This window comes from Vicugna pacos, chromosome 2 (assembly GCF_048564905.1).
Source record: "Vicugna pacos chromosome 2, VicPac4, whole genome shotgun sequence".
NCBI lineage: Eukaryota > Metazoa > Chordata > Mammalia > Artiodactyla > Camelidae > Vicugna > Vicugna pacos.
Genome location: NC_132988.1, coordinates 1,623,492 through 1,643,130, shown reverse-complemented (window position 1 = coordinate 1,643,130; position 19,639 = coordinate 1,623,492). Strand labels below are relative to the sequence as shown.

Genomic DNA, 19,639 nt, shown 5'->3' with positions numbered 1-19,639 from the left:
AAAAGTGTCCTTCCGTTCAGGTTGGAGACAGTTCTTTAAGTCATGCCTGTTCCAGTGTGTATAATCCCCTGGCTGCAGGTCATGGGGCATTGGAACTTAACCCAAGGATAGATTACTGAGCTTCAGAAACAAACCTAGTGTATCCTTTTCATAATTCAATTAAACTGTACAGCAATGTGACATAACAGCAAGGAATGATTTGGGAAGTGTCTTAGTAAATATAGACCTCGATTAACAGAACTAGAATTTAATATTCACTAAAATAAAGTCTTTTTCTCTCTCTAAAGTTACACTCATTTTTCTCAAATACAGCTAAATCAAGATTAATTTCTTTACATGTAAAGTCTGATTATTTGATCATATAGGGTTTTTAAAATTGGCTGTGTTGGAAGTTTTAATACGGTGTCTCAGGGTAGAATGTTAATAAGATTTGCTAAGGCCAGGAAAGCCACGTCAAGTGCTTGTCATGGATTTCTGCCTTACAGATTTAGGTAAATTCTTTTCTCTTTAAAATCCTTAAAATAACTTGAGATTCCTATATCTGTTAGGAGATGATCTTCCTCATTTGTCTCATAGAGCCACTGGGGACCTAAGAGTTCTTAGTCTCTTGAGCGATCATATAGAGAGAAAAGATAACTGTTTCAAGTCTGCTTACATAGATATAATTTATCAAATTTCTGTGATTCATAACTAGCCTAAGAGGAAGAGTTTCTTTATGAATAGGAAACAGGTTAAAACCAGTAGTATTTCAAACAAAATCAAAAACTGTAACCATTTACATCAGTTTACTCAGTCCCACAAAACTAATCCTTTTAATCATAGTTTTCATTGCATATTAAAAATTTCTTACCCTGTTTAGTTCAGTGCTATAGTTTGAAATTTATTAGAAATCAGTAAATCTCCATGAAGAGCAAGCATTTTCAAAATCATGAGAAGAAAACAATTAGCTGTCTATATATGACAAAAGATTTAAAAGCATGGTTAAACACCGTTACACAATAATCTATAAAGAAACCTGGTCACTATACCCAGAAATATCACTTTTAACATTTCAGATATATCAGAATTTTAGGGAGTCCATATAATTTCTACAGTATTTATATTAATAATATTTTCTCATTCAATATAATCTTAGAAGATTTATGATTCATTTGACAATACCATGATATTTAACATGGCAAATGAAACTTACTAGTTCAAAATCTCTCCTTGGGATGTTTCAGGGGCCCTCTGTAGCACCCCAAACTTAACTGGAGATTAAAAGAACTTTAATTAGAAATTGATACTTGGGGATCTTTTTAAAGATTTCAGAACACTTGGTCAGATAAACATATAGATCATTTTAAAGTAATACTTATTCATTAACAAGAAAATACGTCAAAGGTAAAGGCAGAACATATCAGCTAAGTGGTATAAGAAGTTTTACAATCTGTTACTGAAGGTGGATTAACATTTTAAGAAAACTTTTTCCTCTTAACAGAGAGAAAACCAAATCTATTCTTGTACCAGCTTACTTCTAAGATTCATTTACTTTGCCCAATTTGATTCTAAACTTAGCCAATTCTAAACACGTACAAAACTCTTTCCTCAGGTTTCCTCTTCCACAAGCCTTCCACAGATTTCTATACTCATATTAGTGTGTCCCTTATTTTCTCTTCCATTCAGAAATAACCAGCTTCAGGAGAAATTCACTATGTTTCATTAACAAAATATAATTCCATTGTTATGTCTTCCTTTACACATTTATATTACTTTGGTAGGAAACTGAGATCATTCCCTTACTAATAGAGACTATTTCAGGGTGGCACCAACCATTTATTAATATTTCTAAACACCTTTAGTTTCACTGTAAGAGGAAGTTAAATGTTAAGTAATTCATCTTTCAATCTTATTTTATCTGAAAATGGCATAGCTATTTAATAAAATCCTATCATTTAACTTAATTTAGCACAAATCTAGAATTTAAAGATACCAAACATTTACAGATTATCTTAAGCATACATTTTAAAAATGTATTTGAAAGAATTTACCCAAAGTTCTCATCTCATTTGCATTAAATTTCCTTAAAATTTTACCACACCCCATTACTGTTATTTTTTTTTTTGACAAATCTGCAACAGATATAGCAGGATCTTATTTGACTTCCATTTAACCTAGGTACAGTAAAGTTATTATACTTAATATTGATGACTTTAAAGATGTCTATATTAATTAGAACATACTTAAACTAAACAATATTAAATATTACCTTAATATTGAATATTTTCCGTTTCACATGATGCTGAAAGTGAATTTGTTCAGTTTTTATTTTAAAAATACTTAATTTTTAAGCTCTTATTTTTTACATCAATTAAGCAGAGCTCTTTGACTTTGATTTTTCTTTTTTAGCAGTAGAAATATCTCACATCTATAATGTGTACACAGGCTTATAAACAGACAAAAGCAAGAGATCTCATAGCTTAACTAATAAACTTACTTATAAGATAGGTGTAATAATAGTTGGAGTAAGCTGAATTTGCTGGCTCAAATCACTAAGGCTTACTATTTATGAAATAGACAGTTAAGATTGCTTCACAAAGTCTGAAGGACCCGTCAGAGTTCTGAGTTCTCAAATGCCAAAAGTTTCTTGGCCTTAAGTTTTATTTTGTTGAGCTAATTAGGCTCAATCCTAGGTCACTGTTTGTTGTATTTATATTTCTGATCTGCAAGACAAAGACACACGCGTCCAGGTCCCCAGAGAACTGCTGTCACCCATACCCAATTTTATCTCCTTAATTGGCATTTTAGTATCAGTGAGAAGAGCAGTAAATGAAGAATTCCATGTTTTAAAACTTTAAGGTTTACTTTATCATGTCTTCCAAAGCTTGCATAAGGCATTTAGTAAGGTCTCTTTTCCTTGAGTTATAAGTTAAACCCAGGGTAAAACATTTATTATATTTTTTATTAGCCACTGAATATTAGATTTCAGTTTTACATTATATTGAATGGCTCATGTAACTCTACTGGTTTCCTTTACTTTGTTCAATTAATATTTTCTGAGGGACAGGTATGTGCCCAGCCTTATAATACCAAGAAGGGGAGGTGTATTTCCATTGAAATATATCTATCCCACAACATAATTAAGCAAAAGGTTTATATAAATACCGTTTAAATATACCAATTTTACAAAATTTATCTCAATTTTATTAAATCTTATACCTTTAATTTTTATATTTATTAGGTTTAATCAATAATTCTTATTTCTAGAAGGAGTGCCAGAAGCCTTTTTTTTTTTTTTGTGCATTGTATCTAATTTTATAGAACAGTCTCTAGGATGCCCAAGTTTCAGCCAAAGAGCTTAGGCCCTTCTCAATTTTTAATTTGATTAATTGGTCTGTTGTCCCAATCATTATTCAAGTATTTCAGTCTATACATACATATATTTTAAACTGTGGTAAATAAAACGGACTTGTTTGAACTTTAATGTTGGGGGGCAGTAGGTGATCTCTTTGTCCCCCTTTTTTTTTTAACTTTAAATAGTGTAGTATCAAAACTTTGTATCTAAATCCAAAAATATCCAATTTATTTACCTCATTCAAAGTAACCATATAAAAATATTTATCCATTTGGGATAAGCCCTGTTCTTTTTTTTTTCAAAATTTTTACGATCCTTTTTCCAGTTATTCAAACTAATTAACATTAATTATTCTAAGTTTTTATTAGCATCTCTAGAACCATTTATCGGAAAGGAAAAACATAAATGTAGCTTTTCAAACCAGGTTTATTTTTTTAACTAAGTTCTTAGGTTAACCATTAGATATAATTTTCTACCTTTAAACTTGATTTAATAGGTACCAATAAAACAGCTATTTATAATGAGATCTCATTTCAACTTTCACAAATTGAAAAGTTTTTCCAAATTAAAAGATCCATCATATGGCCATCAATTTATATATATATATATAATATATATATAAATATTTTTATATATATATATATTTTTCTATATATATAGAATATATATATGTAGTGATTGTTTTAAAATCAGTTGAAGAGGCCCTTCCACATGAGAGTGGGGTGTTGTCTAAATAAATTTCAAAGGTTTACTCTCCAAAAGCTAAAGGCCTTTGTGGTCCAGGCTGATGCAACAAAGTTTAAGATGGTAAAATATCTGAATATTGGTACAAAGAATTGCTTAGAATCCAATTTATTTGCGTGGCCACCATATGTACAAAATACTTCTACGTTTTGTATGGCAGAGTCCAAGGTTTCCTTTAAAAAAAAAAGTACACATATATACACATACATACACACACTTAAAACACCCAGAGAAAGATACAACATTTACATTTCAAGGACACAGGAAGAGAAATCCAAGTTCCCCCTAAAGGGGATTTTGTTTTTATAAGTTCAGAATTGCGAAAAATGTTTTTATCGGGCCTGGTTAGGTACATTCAGAGTGAGTTTTTATTTTTTCTAATTCCCAATTAATGTTGTAAGTTTTGTACGTATATAAACCTGGCTGGGGTAACAGTTGGAGGCTGGCAATCTGTCATTTCTTTTAATTACTTTTCTGTTTTTCTTTTTTTTTTTTTAATTTTCTATTCCCCATTGCAAGGTCGGGTTCTCAGAATAAATTTGCTAGTAAGATTTCCCACAGGGACAACTCTAATGGCATGAAGTCTTTGCATATACCACTCCTGCAAGGTTCTCTGTCACCCGAGAAAGCTGTTACCAGCGAGGAGGAGGGCCTCATTTTTGGAGTTGAAATGTTCCTCATAAGAGTTTTACTTTTATCCTGAAAAATTCAACGGATGTAACCAAATTGAGGAAAACATTAGACCAGGCTCTTACCTGACCACTCAGTCCTGAACCCAGTGTCTTTCAACTTGGACCCACTCGGGATGTCTCCACTTGGTGAGTATTTTCCTCATATGTTTCCACCAACCCCACTTTGGACGTCTCCTCAAGGTGGGTTTTTCCCGTTATTGTACAACCAGGGCCCACCCAGTATGTCTCCACTGGGTGGGTAATTCACCCCAGTTTCTTTCAGCTGGAGGGCCATGTACCTGGATACACCGCCAGATGAAACTCAGGATCATCAGCCAGTATGTGAGATCTGAGAAACAGGAGAGACTCACCCAAATTCATCTGGACTCCCCGAGGAGGCTGATGGGCACAAAGGGCCACTGCTGGTACCAAGGCTTCAGTTACTCGGAGAGTCCAGGTGGAGAGAAGTCTGCCGTGGGTCCCTTCATGGTGTCCAAAACTGTTGACTGAAATACATGTGCAGCCTAAAAGTTAAGAGTTATGTTTTATTTGGTGGGAGGACTCGAGACGGGATGACAGCCTGTCAGATCTCTCTGAGGGACTACTCCAAATGGGTTGCAGAGGAGCTAGTATATATAGGGGCTTTACAACAAAGACCAGGTTGTTGGAACAATAAAATATTGCTTGTTATCTAAAGAAAGACAGGTATCTCAAGTTCAGGACTTTAGTGCTTTTCTATGTATGGGAGGAAGCAAATATTTTGGACTCACTGAATTCATACTTTAGACGAGCACCTAGCTATCTAGGGCAAGTATCCTGTCCTTTCTTATTCTGAGTCTGCCCAGAGGGCACCATTGTGAGTGGCTGAGAGGTTGGGCTGCAGGCCTGTCCTCGTTGGGGGTGGTGGCAGCCGCTAATGAGTTGGTTTCAGCATTCTTTGTTTACTGACATGGTTGCAGTATTTTCATTCACATTGTGGTATTTTCGTTCACAGGCTGATTATGGATAATCTGCAAACTTGGAAAGCAACCGAGATGGAATTACTGCAGGTACCTTCTACTTTAGTAAGCCGTGTGCAAACATAAACATGGAGGAAGCATACAAAAGGATTTAGTGGTGTAGGGAAGGGTTTCTGCACATTACAGGAGAACGCAAGGCAGAATTCCTTAAGTCCACCTTTCTTTTCTGTAGTGGTTTCTGAGAACAGTTTATGGTAATTAACCAACATTGAGAAACGTTGGCACACATTGCATTTAAGAGCTGGCCGGCTGCAAACTTGTGTATTGGACAGGTGGATTTCATAGGCAAGTGGTCAGGTGGATGGGAGAGAGTTGGAGCCAAGGCCTGGGCCCAGATTCCGGTTTAAATCGCCATTTCATCAACATAGGGCCTTGGACTAGAATGTAACCTCTCTTAACCTGTTGGTGAATGTGTGAAATGGGCGTGATAATATTCGTTTCTTCCTGGGATTGTTGTAAATTCTAAAGAGTATTATAGCACACATGAAGCACTTAACACACTGGCACTTAGCAGTGTTTACTGTGTGCGGCCGCCACGCTTGGCGTGTGTCAGAGCCGTAAAGGCAGCATTTGTCTTTTGAGGACGCACTGGCAGCCCCTTGGCTAGGTTGTGAATTTGTTGATTTCCTTTAATCCTTGAAACTCTACGTGCCATGGGCAGTTATTTTCATGGACTGATGAGGAATCTCAGGGTAAAAACACTGTACTATTTGTCCAAAGTCAGACCATAATTTTGGGTGCAGGGTCCTCAGTTCAGCATGGCTCCCTGGGCCTTCTGCCCTCTCCGTTCAGCACCAGAGCCAGATGTGGGTTCAGCTGTCTCCCAGCCCAGAATATCCGGCAGGTCGCAAGAAACACCTTGCCCTGCGCTGTTTGAGCAAAAACTCCGGAGGAGAGGCAGTTAGAAAAGGGATATACATAAAAACAGACGACTGCAAACTGTGATCAACTCTGAGAAGGAAAGGAACAGGCCTCGCCGTGCAGAGCTGGGGGTTTTCCCGTCGGGGCTGCTCTGGGGGCGCTCATCTCAGCTAAACAAGCTCTGCTGCTGCACCAAGGCAGGAAGGCAGGGCGTTTGTGGCCAGATAGACAGGGCCTTGTTAATCTTACTCACTCCCCATTAAGCGGCAGCTGTCACGGGCACTTACCTAGTAAACAGATGTCGGCCATAATCATCACGCACTTTGCTTGGTAGTTTTATTGGCCCCACTTTTGAGATGAGGTAATTGAAAATGGGAAGTTTGCTGCATGCCCGTGATTTCCTTGGAAATACCCCACTGGTCTTTCCACCTAGACTGGTGTGGCTGTCATATCCCAGCCATGTGAATGGCATCGTGTAACTTCACCCAAGAAGCCCAAATGACTGACATTGATTTTCTTAATTCGTAGAAAATGCTATGTCACAATAAGAGAAAAAGGTAGTAAGAAATTGTTTTGAAAGCTAGAAAAAAATCCAATTCTTCCCCAGCTGGGGGAGCGTACCCTGTGTCCCTCACCCCACTCACTTCCTGGCATCTCCTCCCTGCCAACTCCGCGTTCAGAAACCACTTTGACCGTTTGAAGAACATTTTGCCTCATGACACTGTTGACAACGACCTGCGACCTCTCTGTTCCTGGTTAACTCTCTCTTCAAAGCCATTTTAATTTTATGCAGGCTCCTCCGCTCAGATGTAAGACTAGCCTCTTTAAACTTCTTCATGCAGCTCCTTAATGAAGATCTTGGGAAGGAAACCCAGCCAAAACCTGGGAGGTATTTACAAAGTGACTGCAACCTCAGTACTTTGTGAAAGTCAAATCAGAGGAGTGGGTGACTCAGGAAAGGCTTTTTTAAGGTACAAAGGGGAAAGTGAAAGGACACAGGGTGTGTGAGAATGAAGCATCTCGGGTCCAGCTAGCAAGGCACCTGCGTTCAGGATGGTGTGTGGAGAGTGCAGAATTCTCACAAAGAAAGAAGTGGTGGGATGGGAGGGAGAACAGTTGGGTACTTTACTGGGGAGGGAAAAAGTGGGTTGAACATTTCCTGGTTGAGGATTGTGACATGATATGCTTGTATTTTGGAGAGAAGGGTTTTGTGAGGACAGGCTAGGAGAACGCTCTCTGGCTGGGGTGTCATCACAACAAACACAGAGAACCGGACCGACCCCCAAGTCCCCTGCTAAGGGAGAGGCTGCCCGCCAATTGGAGCCCTGTTGGCTGCTTCTGTCCCTTAGCTGGGGCCTGAGAGCTCCCTTCACAACCCAGTCCTTTTGATACAAGAAAAAAAAGTAGGGCATGGGAAGGGCTGTGTCCCAGGCTTTGATTGAGCCCCTGGGAAGTGCCCAACCAGATTTTGTTCCTTGGCTTCATGCAGTTAAGTATTCAAGAGCAAGCCAGTGTTGAGTAAAGGTAGATTTATTCAGAGAGATACATTGAAATGCAAGAGAAATGTCACGACGTTTGATGCTCAGATTAAAAGTGTGTACACACTCCACAGACTGAGTGTGGGCCTTCTCCGAAGAGGGAGAGAGATGGGTGCCCGCGAGGTGGCGCTCTGTTGCTCATTTTCTTGGGCTTGGTGGCTTCATATGCTAATAAGTAGAAGGACCAGCCTTAGGGCAAGGGGCCGGGATTCCCAGGGAGTAAGCCATTTCCCACCCTGTGACCTTTTGTGGCTAGCCTTGCAATTGCCCTGGTGCCTGGGGCCGGGTTATTCACAATGTTACTATTACAATGGGTGTTTAATGAAGCTCAAGCTCTGCTAGAAGTTAAATCTCTTCATCCTGAGCCTCAAGGCCTATTGGGGGTTGAATCCTTCACCATTTTGTTGTTAATTGCTGTGGCCTTCCTTGAATGGCTGTTCTCTGCCCCCTTCCATCCTGTCTCACTGTGATGACACAGAGAGAGCAAAGTCCGGGCCCTGCCTGTTCTCCTGCATTTAACAGTTGGAGGTGTGGGGTTGGCTTATGATGACTCTGAGTGGTGAGAAGGATGTTTCAGATTTTCCCACGTGAGACATGGGGACCTGCCAGCAGCCACCGCAGATTTATGTCACGGGCATTATCGCTTGTGTTGTTGCGGAAAAAACAGACCAGCCAAGACACAAGCACCACTCGGAGGGTTGGAGTACTGAGATTTACAACGCCAGCGGGCTCAGAGTGGCTTCTGTTCTGACGGTCTGAGCACCTCCAAGACCTGCACATGAGGTTTTATAGGCTTAATTACAAGTATGGGGCTATTAGCCAATAAGGCTCAAACAAGAAAAAGCAAGGAATCAGTGCACTGAAGCTTATCAATTTGGAACAGATCACGTTACTGACAATTGTTGACCTTGGATTTACGAGTTAGCCCAGCAAAACTTAGATCAGTAAACCGACACTTATCACACTTGGATATGTGACTTAGCTTGTTAGCCCAGCTGGGCTTTTCCTTCACTGTGTCACTTATCTTTCCTATTTTTCTTCTTTAAGTATTTAATCCAAATTTAATATCAAGGTTTTTTGGAAAAGAATTTCTCTTTCTTTTCTTTGGGGCTCTTTTGGGGTGGTAGGTAATTAGGTGTATTTATCTGTTAGTGGAGGCCCTGGGGCTTAAACCCAGGACCCCGTGCACGCTGAGCACATGCTCTACCACCAGCCCCATCATCATTTTCTTTTTTCTTTAGCTGCCAAGAATCTTACAGCTGAATTTCTAGTCGGCCTATAACACTTGCCCTGACTTCATGGAATCCATTTTTATGACTTTATCTCCCCCTGGTATCATTAAAGCATTGAATCTCCATTTTCTCTTCACTCAGTTTTGCCTTTTTGTTGTTACGGTTGTTAAGCTGTGTTGAAAATATTTGATTAATTTCTCTTTTAGCAGGAGGCTCTAAGTAAATAAATATGTAAACAAATAGCACACTTAAATGGTTTTATTCATTCTAAGCTGTTTAGTAGTTATTTAAAACCCGAATTGGCTATTACAGTGATAAAATTTTTAAAATAGTTTTTAATTATTTATAATTATATAGCTGATTTAATATATGATATATGTTTCAGCTGTACAATAGATGCTCCATTTACAGTTACTGAAAAACATTGGCTGTATTCCCTGGGTTGTATGATACATCCCTCTAGCGTGTTTACATTTCATGTTGCAGTTTGTATAAGAAATTTGGGTAACGCAGAGTCTGGGGCGTGGCTGTGTCTGACCCAGGTTCACGCAAACCCTGCCTGTCAGAGCTCAGGCCCTCACTTCTGTCTGCAGGGGAGCGAGTGGAGGCAGCTCTCATCAGCGCTGGCACCACCCTCTGAGTGGCAGTGACAATACTGACTGTCTGTGGATGTGCAAATTGTTGTTCCAAAGCTTTACATGCATTTCTGCATTTAACAATTAAAGCCCTCCTGTGAGGAAGTGTTTTATGTTTTTAATGAATAATACATTTTATTTTGATATTGATAGAATCCAAGCCTATGGAAAATTTACAGGAGTAGTACAATAAACGCTTAGATACTGTTCACCTTAAAGGGCACTATTTGGTATTTTGTGTCTGGCTTATTTTAGTAGAGTTTCAAGGTTCATCCATATTGCAGCCTGAATCAGTACTTTATTCTTTGTGTTTGATAATATCCTTTTTCTTTTTTTTTGTTTTTGGTCTATTTAAAAATGTTTTCATTGAAGTCTAGCCAGTTTATAATGTTGTGTCAGTTTCTTCTGTACAGCATAACACTTCAGTTAAATAGGAATATTCGTGTATTCATTTTCATATTCTTTTTGAACATAAGTTACTACAAGATATTAAATATATTCTCCTGTGCTATACAGTGTAATCTTGCTGTTTATTCTATACATACTCAGTATCTACATATCTTGAACTCCCAATTTATTCCTTCCCACACCCTCTCCCCTCTGGTAACCATAGTTTGGTTCCTGTGTCTCTGTGTCTGTTTCTGTCCTGTAGATAAGTTTATCTTATTGTTTCTTTGGTTTTTTTGTTTTGTTTTGTTTTGTTTTGTTTTAGATTCCACATGTGAGCGATCTCATATTGTAATTTTCTTTCTCTTTCTGGCTTACTTCACTTAGAATGACATTCTCTAGGTCCATTCTTGTTGCTGCAAATGGCATTATTTTATTATTATTTTATGGGTGAATAGTAGTCTATTGGACAAATATACTGCAACCTCTTTATCCAGTCATCTGTCACTGGACATTTAGGTTGTTTCCATGTCTTGCTATTGTAAACAGTGCTGCTGTGAACATTGGGGTGAAGGTGTCTTTTTGAATTACGGTTCCTTCTGGATATATGCCCAGGAGTGGGATTGCTGGGTTATATGGGAGGTCAATTTTTTGTCTTTTGAGGAACCTCTATACAGTTTTCCACAATGGCTCCACCAAACTGCATTCCCACCACAGTGTAGGAGGGTTCCCAATTCTCCGCAGCCTCTCCAGTATTTATTGTCTGTGAACTTCGGAATGATGGCTATTCTGACTGGTGAGAGTTGGTACTTGATTGAACTTTTGTTTTGCATTTCGCTGATAATGATATTGAACATTTTTTCATGTGCCTATTGGCCATATGTATGTCTCATTGGAGAAATGTTTCTTCAGGACTTCTGCCCATTTTTGAATTGAATTGTTTGTTTTTCTTTCTTATTAAGTATAAAAGCTATTTACATATTCTGGAAATTAAGCCCTTGTCAGTTTCATTTATTGCAACTATTTTCTCCCATTCCATAGGTTGTCTTTTAGTTTTGCTTACTGTTTCCTTAGCTGTGCAAAAGCTTGTATGTTTAATTATATCCCACTTGTATATTTTTGCTTGTATTTCTATTGCTTGAGTAGACTGCTCTAGGAAAACATTGCTGAGATATATGTCAGATGTTTTGTCTATGTTTTCTTCTAAGAGGTTTATAGTGTCTTGTCTACATGTTTAAGTCTTTATCCATTTTGAATTCATTTTTGTGTATACAGTGAGGGAGTAGTCTAACTACATTGATTTACATGCAGCTGTTCAGTTTTCCCTACACCATTTGCTGAAGAGGCTGCCTTTACTCCATTGTATGTTCTCACCTCTGTCAAAGATTCAATGACCAAATGTTTGTTGGCCTATTCTTGATAATTTTGTTTATCCATTCATTGATGGATGGATATTGTTAGTAACTTTTGGCTACTCTGAATGATACTGCTATGAATATTGATGTGAAAGATTTTGCAAGAATATGTTTTCATTCTGTTGGCTGTACAGTTGGCCTGCCACATCTGTAGTTTCCTCTTCATGGATCCAGATGGCTGATTGTAAAGGGACTCGAACATCCTTGGATTGTGGTATCCAGGGTGGGATGTTCCTGAAACCAACCCCCCGAGGATCCTGAGTGATGACTCTATATGTAGGAGTGGAATTGCTGAGCCATATGACTCTAATCTTTTGAGGAAACACCAGGCTTTTCCAAAGAAGCTGCACCATTGCCGCTTTCCAACGACTGTGTATTGAGGGTTCCCATTTCTCTGCCTCCTGACCGACACTTGTTATTGTCCAAGGTTTGATTATAACCATCCTAGTGAGTGTAAAATGAGATCTCATTTTGATTTAGATTTCGCTATTGATGCTGAGCATCTTTTCATATGCTTATTGGCCAATTGTGTATCTATTTAAATCCTTGGCAAATTTAAAAATTGGGTCGATTTTCTTTGTATTGCTCAGTTGTAAGCATTTGTTTTATATCCCGGATACTAGCCTATTATTAGATATATGCTTTGCAAAATTTTTCTCCTATTCTGCAGACTGTCGTTTCACTGTAATTTTTTTAAACATTAAAACAATTTCTTTATAGGGGAGGTAATTAGATTTATTCTTTGTTCTTATTTTTGTCTAGAACGCACTCTATCACTTGAGCTACCCCCTTCCTCTTTCATTTCACTTTCTTGATTATGTCCTTTGTAACAAATGGTTTTAATTTTGATGAAGTCAATTTTATCTGCTTTTTTTTTTTAATTACTTGTGCCCTTGGTATTGTATCCAGGAAGCCATAGACTATACTACGACCACAAAGATTTATACTATGTCTTCTTTTAGAAAATTTATACATTTAGTTTTTACGTTTCTGTCTGTGATCCATTTTGAATTAATATTTATTTGTTATATAAAATACAGGGGTCCAGATTCCAGATTCATTCTTTTGCCTGCAGATACCCAGGTGTATCTGCACCATTTGTTGAATAGACTATTCTTTCAATGGAGTGTTGTTGGCAAATTTGTGGAAAACTGACTGTAAATGTAAGTTTTCCCTCTGGATTTTTTATTGAGTCTCATTGATTTATGCATCCAAACTTATGCCAGTACCATAATGACTTGAGTACTATAGATTTGTAGTAACCTTTGAATGAGTCCTCCAACTTTGCTCTTCTTTTTCAAGATAGTTTTGGCTGACCTGGGCGCCTTGCATTTCCATATGAATTTTGGGAACAATTTTTCAATTTTTAGAAAGAAGTCAGCTGGAATTTTGATAGAGATTCCATTAAATTTGTAGATCACTTTGAGGAGTCTTAACATTTTTGACAATATTATCTACCATTCCATGAACATGGGATGCCTTCCATATATGTAGATCTTTTAAATATTTTTTGGTGATACTTCAAAATTTTCAATGTATAAATCTTGTAAAATTTTGTTAAACGTATCTCTCATTTTATTTTTAATGCTGTTGTAAATGGAAAGGCTGAGCTTCCTAAGGGTGGGACTATATATCAATTTATTTATTTCTAGGATTCCTTCACAGCAAATACCCTAGGTTTGTATTTGCTACATAAATCTATCCACAATTCTTCCCATCCCTGTGTTATAAGAAACCAAGACCTAGGTTAAGCTGCCTGAACACCTATGTGGACATGAGAAATGAGACCCTTGGGTGGGGCTTTGTGCAGATGATACTGAGGTTATTCAGGATGGTTCATCTTAATTTCTTTTAAATAATCCTTTCAGTGTATTTAGTCAAATACATTAAGAACATGCCCTTTTGATGTGCAGAGGATCTAAGAGTAAAATTTTCAAATAATTTCTAGTGTGTGTGTTGTACTTGAAACCTAATTTGCATCAATCTTTGAAGATTTATGTTTCAGTAGCTTTGACTAAATAATACCTGTCTTTATTCAATAGCTACAACTAAATGCTCAAGCAACATGTAAGAGTTTGAGCAAACTGCCCCCACCCCGTAGTGCTGGTTGGCTGCAGCTGTAAATGGAGTCAGCGTTTACCTCTCCCAGTACGCTTATGCTGATCTGCTCAAAGCGGTTCGCCCAACAGTTTGTTGGTGGTCTTATGGACAAAGCCATAAAGCAGTGATTGAAGGTTGCTAGAATGGAATCTATTTTTATTAATATTAATAAAGCACATATTGAGTGCTTACTGTATGTTGGGAATTGTCCCGCAGCCTCACATGAAAATTATTTCTCTTAAAACCTCTCATAGTTCCTTGTTATTCACACTTTACAGATAAGGAGACTGAGGATTAAGTCTTCTCTCTTTTGTGGGGAGCCCATTATCAATGATGGAAAGTTGTAAAGAAAAAGATATTGATTCATCCTGAGAAAACATTTTTCTGAGAGTCAGCATTGAAGAGGGTGACCACTGAAGAGGGTGATCATTGTTTGAGTGAGACGAGCCCCGGGTTGAACGGAATCAGCATCCCTGTCTGCACACGGCACATGTAGAACTACGTGGTGGGTGAGGTGGCGTGGCTGAGCAGGGAACGCAGATGCCGGGCCGTTGGGCTGTGCTCAGGCCCAGTGGGGCATTCTCCTAAAGGCAGTGGACCGTCATTGACAGATTTTATGTAGGGGAGTGGGATGCTCTCGTAGTTCACTTTGTCTTGTAGAATGCTTAGAAACATTTAGAAGGCTCGGCAGGAGATGATGTGATGAGTCAGAGTACGGTGGCTGTGAGGTGTAGCAGTGTTCAGTTTTCAAGTGATTTTCAGTCCCAAGTTTGTGGCTCAGTAGCCATGACACTTTGGATGACGCACTCAAGGAAGTGAAACAATTTACCTAATCAATTGAAGCAATGATGTACCGACTTCCCAGAACTGCTGTGGAAATCCAGTGAGATAACGTGTGCACAGTGTGCAGTGTGGTCCGCAGCACAGAGTCAGTGCTGAGTGAGTGCCAGTGAGTACATGGTAGGTCAGTTGTGGGTGGTGGGACTTGGTGACTGAGGATATCTGGGCCCTGAAAGAGGGGTCCAGTCACATTTGTGAGTGATGGGCCTGAGCTGGGAGAGGCAGGGAGATCTTGCCCCCAGACCAGGGGCCTTGGGCAGGACGGCTATTGGAGGAGCACCGTGAAGTCAGCTCTTTACAGGTGGAGTTGGAGGTACCCTTGAGATATCTAAGTGCAGTGTCACGAGCTCACAGAGGAGGTCTGGGCCCGGGCTGTGCATTTTCCTATAATCTCAATCCCTGAGGACGCCCAAGTATTGATCACTGAGTATGAAGTCATACTTGACAGGACAAGTGAATAGTAGTATCATCTCTGTCATCAAAGCTCACGTCTCTTTATTCATCACTCACTTTGCTAACTGGGAACTTACAGAGCTCACTTCACCGCCCTTCCCTGGGCTCAGGCTCCACAGAAAAGAGCTGGTGATTCTCCCTCTTTTCCAGAAGAGGACACATTTAGCTGGTAGACTTCTATACCTCGCCAGACTTAGAATTTTAGTTTGTTGGTTTAATTCTATTTTCTGTTGGCCATCTCCTGACAGGAGAGACGTTTTACCTCATGGTCAGGTTTCAATTAGCTGTTACTGAGAATTGCTGATCTGATCCATAGTGTATGTATTCTATTAACTTTGTAGAGTACTTATCATTTTTCTGTCTTTGCCCTTTAATATTGTTTGCCCCTTCAATTTTCTATCCTATTTGCGGCCTTAATTTATTTTTTAATTAAAAAATGTCTGTTAGCAGTTAAGAAAACAAAAGCAAAGAAAAGATGCACATGATAGCTAAATTTAGAAAATATCTAGTATGCTTTCTGTCTCGGCGATGGAGGGTTCTAAAAACTCGTGAAAACCTTCATTACATAAGTTCCTTAAAATGCATATTAAGAAATAAAACCTTCCTTCTTCATCTTTCAAGCTGCAAGGCTAATTGTCAAGAAAATGAGGGGAAATCCTCAGAAGCCAAAGCAAACCAGAAAGTAGGGATTCTGGGAGATATGTGTGCCTTAGAAGCCCTGGGGTGCAGGTTGGCTCCTGAACTGAGATTCAGTTGCCCTGGCAGGAGGGCAGGAGGTGAGCCCGAGGCCTCTCACACTGGGTGTTGGATGGCTGTTCTTATGTAAGGCCAAGTACATCCTGAGAATCCTGCTTTACAAAAGGGTGAATTTGAAATAAAAGAAAAAATACATTCCTCAAGGCAAGGAAATAAGGAAAGTCAATTTTTTTCGAAGAGGGGAAAAATAACATATACAAAGTAAGGATTTAGTTTAAAGCTGTTATGGCATGAGAGTGACCACAAACTCCTGATAGAAAATCTCAGCTCCTCCCGGAAAGAAAAGTTGTGTTTTGAAGATTCAGTGGACCGCCATTCCGAAAAAGGCCTCCAGAGTCTTCTATATCAAGATACTGGACCCAAATACCTCCCTTCCATGGTCTCACTTAAATAACCAGAAAGGTTTTAAAGGAAAGAAGCAATAATCATAGTTCTATTTATTGACATTATTATATGCTAGGAATTCAGAGGTGACTTTGGAGTTGTCTCCTCTTTTATGGACCTTACTTTCTATTTGACATAGTTGGGGAACTTGGTGGAGGGTGTTGTTGGTCTGTTGCAATTAGCCAGGAGAGGAGATTATGAAAGCAATGAAGGGTGGGTGATATTTTTAGCTGAGGACAGTCCTGTTCAGTTGGCTTGTAATGGCAGGCTCGTTGAGTTCTCACTGGAGGGAGTTGATCTTATGGAAGATGGACTTAACTCAGGCCTCTTCAGAATGGACAAGTGAAACTGGAGAAAGACAGTCAAATCTGTGCAGGCATTAAGGTCCACGTGAACGTGCTGTATCCCTGAGCCAAAGATAGGACAAGTAGGCAGCACTTCTTGAGGACAGAGGAGAGGCTTTTAAGGTTCTCCAAGAATGAATCCCAGGGAACCGTGATGGCCAGTTGTCAAACTGTGACTTTGCTCTTTGGACGGTGTACCAACCAAGGGTATTGGCCTTTTATATGTTTTCATTTCTCTTTAATACATGTCAGGTGATGAGGACGTGGGCATAAACGTTTGATATCTTGTCGAGGTGAGTCTTGGTACCTGCCCAGAAGCGCGGCACAGCTACTGGTGCATCATACATCTTGCCGCCCATCCCGCTCCCAGGCTCCGTGATCACGGCAGAGTGGTTCCTTATTGAGCTATCCGTCTTCTCTGTGACATCGTAACCAAACAAAAGGCTGGAGCGTATTAGCTTGGCTTTGCTCTTTTCCATCCTTCTCTTCGAATGATGATGACTGGTAGTGGACCCAGTTACGTTTGCAGATGACTTACAAGTAGGGCTGTCAGTACAAACCTTGTAATCCCCACTGTGTGATCTAGAGAAGAAAGTTACATTCTTTCCAAATTGTTTTGATGCACTTATGTGGGAAAATGATGTACGTTTGAATGTGTATTTCCTCTCTGAATCATCATGGCTAGAGATGAATATTTGTAGACATGGAATGAGTTTTCTGTATTTGAACTGTATGGTCCCCTAAATTCTCCCCAGCTTTTTAAAGTCATCACTGGAGTGCTACCTCCAGAGTGCCCCAAAATATCCACCACTGCCTGCTCTTCGGACACTGTGAGTTTCCAAGTTGGAGAAGGCTGCTGGCTGGTAAGGCATTCTCTGGCACATCTCTGGTTGGGTGATGTGAGCTTAGAACACAAGACTTGGCAGACAGTAACTAACCACGATCACGTCCATTTCTGGAACACTCATGGAGGATTTTACACCTATGCTAGTGGAATACGTTATTTCATTTAGTTTTCCCAACAATCATAATTAGACTTTATCACCTGCATTAAAAAGGAAACTGCCAAAGCGAGTGACGTCCAGACTTTGGACTGGAACACGGGTCTTTCTGATCCCTGTCTCTGTTCTCTCCCCGGCCTATCCTTCCAAATGGCCTGGAGACTCTTCCTCAGTCTTGAGTTTCCCGCTGATGTTAACACTCTCTTTGTTTCTGGAGAGGAAAGCAAGTCTAAACTTCCTTTCCAGTTGGAAATGGAACGAAGAGTTAGCGTTGGAAGCCGGGAGAGTCTGTCCTGTGAAGAAGCGTTCTCCGAGCCACTTCCACTGGGACGTCACGTCCCTGTCTGGGCCCCTTGCTCAGCCTGTGCACAGGTGACAGCACAGATGGGCTGAGCAGTCCTCCCGGACAGAGCAGTGGGTTGGAAATGAGTTTGGGGATTTGGTTTCATTAGATAGCTTCCTGAGGGTCTTCGCCTGGCACTTCGAGTGGGAGCATTCCCTGTCCCACAGACTTGTGCTCTGGGTCCGTGCAGACCTGACGTGGCCTCAGCCTGAGGCTCAGGGCCCGTGGTGATGAGGAGCATTTTAGTCCATGGTCTGCCAGAGGCTCTGACACTTCTGGTCTGTGGGACTTTGTCCAGGATGATAATAATTCCTCCCCGAGTTTCAGATTTCCTTGCCTGTGAGCCGGGTAGTAATAGTTTCTGAGATGATTGTAATGATTCAGTAACGGGTGCAGCGTGTGCTGGCAGGTAGCTGGTGCTTAAGGAGAAGAAGTCGCAGTCACACTGTCAGCTTCTCACTGTGCGCTCTGTGCTTTGAGAGGTTGTGTGTTTGGTGAAAGTCCCGCCCAAACCCTAGGGTCTAGATGAACTGTTGTTCCTTTAATTTCCCTTCCTGTTCCTCTTTCCCTTCTCGGTGTCCCATGTTTAGGTAGGAGATTCCGCTATTTCAGGGAATACGGGCCTTTCTAGTAAAAGGACAGGCGGAACGCGGAGAGGTGGGGCCCGGAGTGGGTCTGGAGCTTCTGCACAGCGCTGCTTCCCTGCATTTCTGCATCCGGTCCCGTCAGGGCACTGAGTCAGCCTTCCTCTTCCTTCCTGTGTCATCGGGTCTCTGTTTTACGGGAAAATCTTTTTACGTGTCTTTTTTCACTGACATGTTTCTTTCAGAAGCTTGTTGCTTTTCTCCCTGTGCTTCAGCGTTCCGAGGAGAGAATTCAGCAGTGCAGCCTCCTCTCCGAGCTCTATGAGTTGATCGGCTTCCACTGCAAGTCCACCTTCTTCAAGCGGGTGGCCCCCGTGCGGCACGCGGCCCCCGGCATCCCGGAGCCTGGCGGGAAGGCCTGCTCCCGCCTCCTCCTGCAGACGGTTCCTGGCTACATTCTGTCGCTGGACCTGCAGGACTTCAGCAAAGGTGTTGGAACTAAAACATTGCTTCAGTCTCATTAACCATGCCTGGTTTGGGCCCTGCTGTCCTGTCTCATCAGGGTGAATTTTGATTCGTTTAGAACAGGGCTCAGCAGACTTTTTCTGTCAAGGGCTTGGGAGTAAATATTTCAGGGTCTGCAAACCTCCTGATCTCTGGTGCAGCTGCTCAGCTCTGCTGTTCAGACGCCAGAGCAGCCGGACAGTCCACACACCCACAGAGCTTTATTAACAGCAGTGGCTGGGGCTGGATAGGGTGTATGAACTGTAGTTTGTCCCCACAGCCTCCTCACTATTGACACCTGCACCAGAGCGTGCATTTGTGACAATGGTTGAACCTACACTGACAAGTCATCATCACCCAGAGCCCATACTTGACACTCGGATTTACACTTGGTGGTGTGCACTCTGTGGGTTTGGACAGATGTGCAATGACATGTATCCACCATCACATCATCATACAGAGTCGTCTGTCTTAGTGACCTTAAAATGCTCCGT

At 40.5% G+C, this 19,639-nt stretch overlaps 1 protein-coding gene across 1 annotated transcript; it reads left to right on the top strand.

Moving 5' to 3' along the window:
• The first annotated feature begins 5,566 nt into the window (after positions 1-5,566).
• Positions 5,567-19,437, top strand: LOC140688691 (trafficking protein particle complex subunit 9-like). The gene is made up of 2 exons (XM_072948350.1): positions 5,567-5,798; positions 18,887-19,437. Exons 1-2 carry the CDS (start codon positions 5,751-5,753, stop codon positions 19,163-19,165), a joined length of 327 nt encoding a protein of 108 aa, XP_072804451.1. The 5' UTR covers positions 5,567-5,750; the 3' UTR covers positions 19,166-19,437.
• Positions 19,438-19,639: the final 202 nt, after the last annotated feature.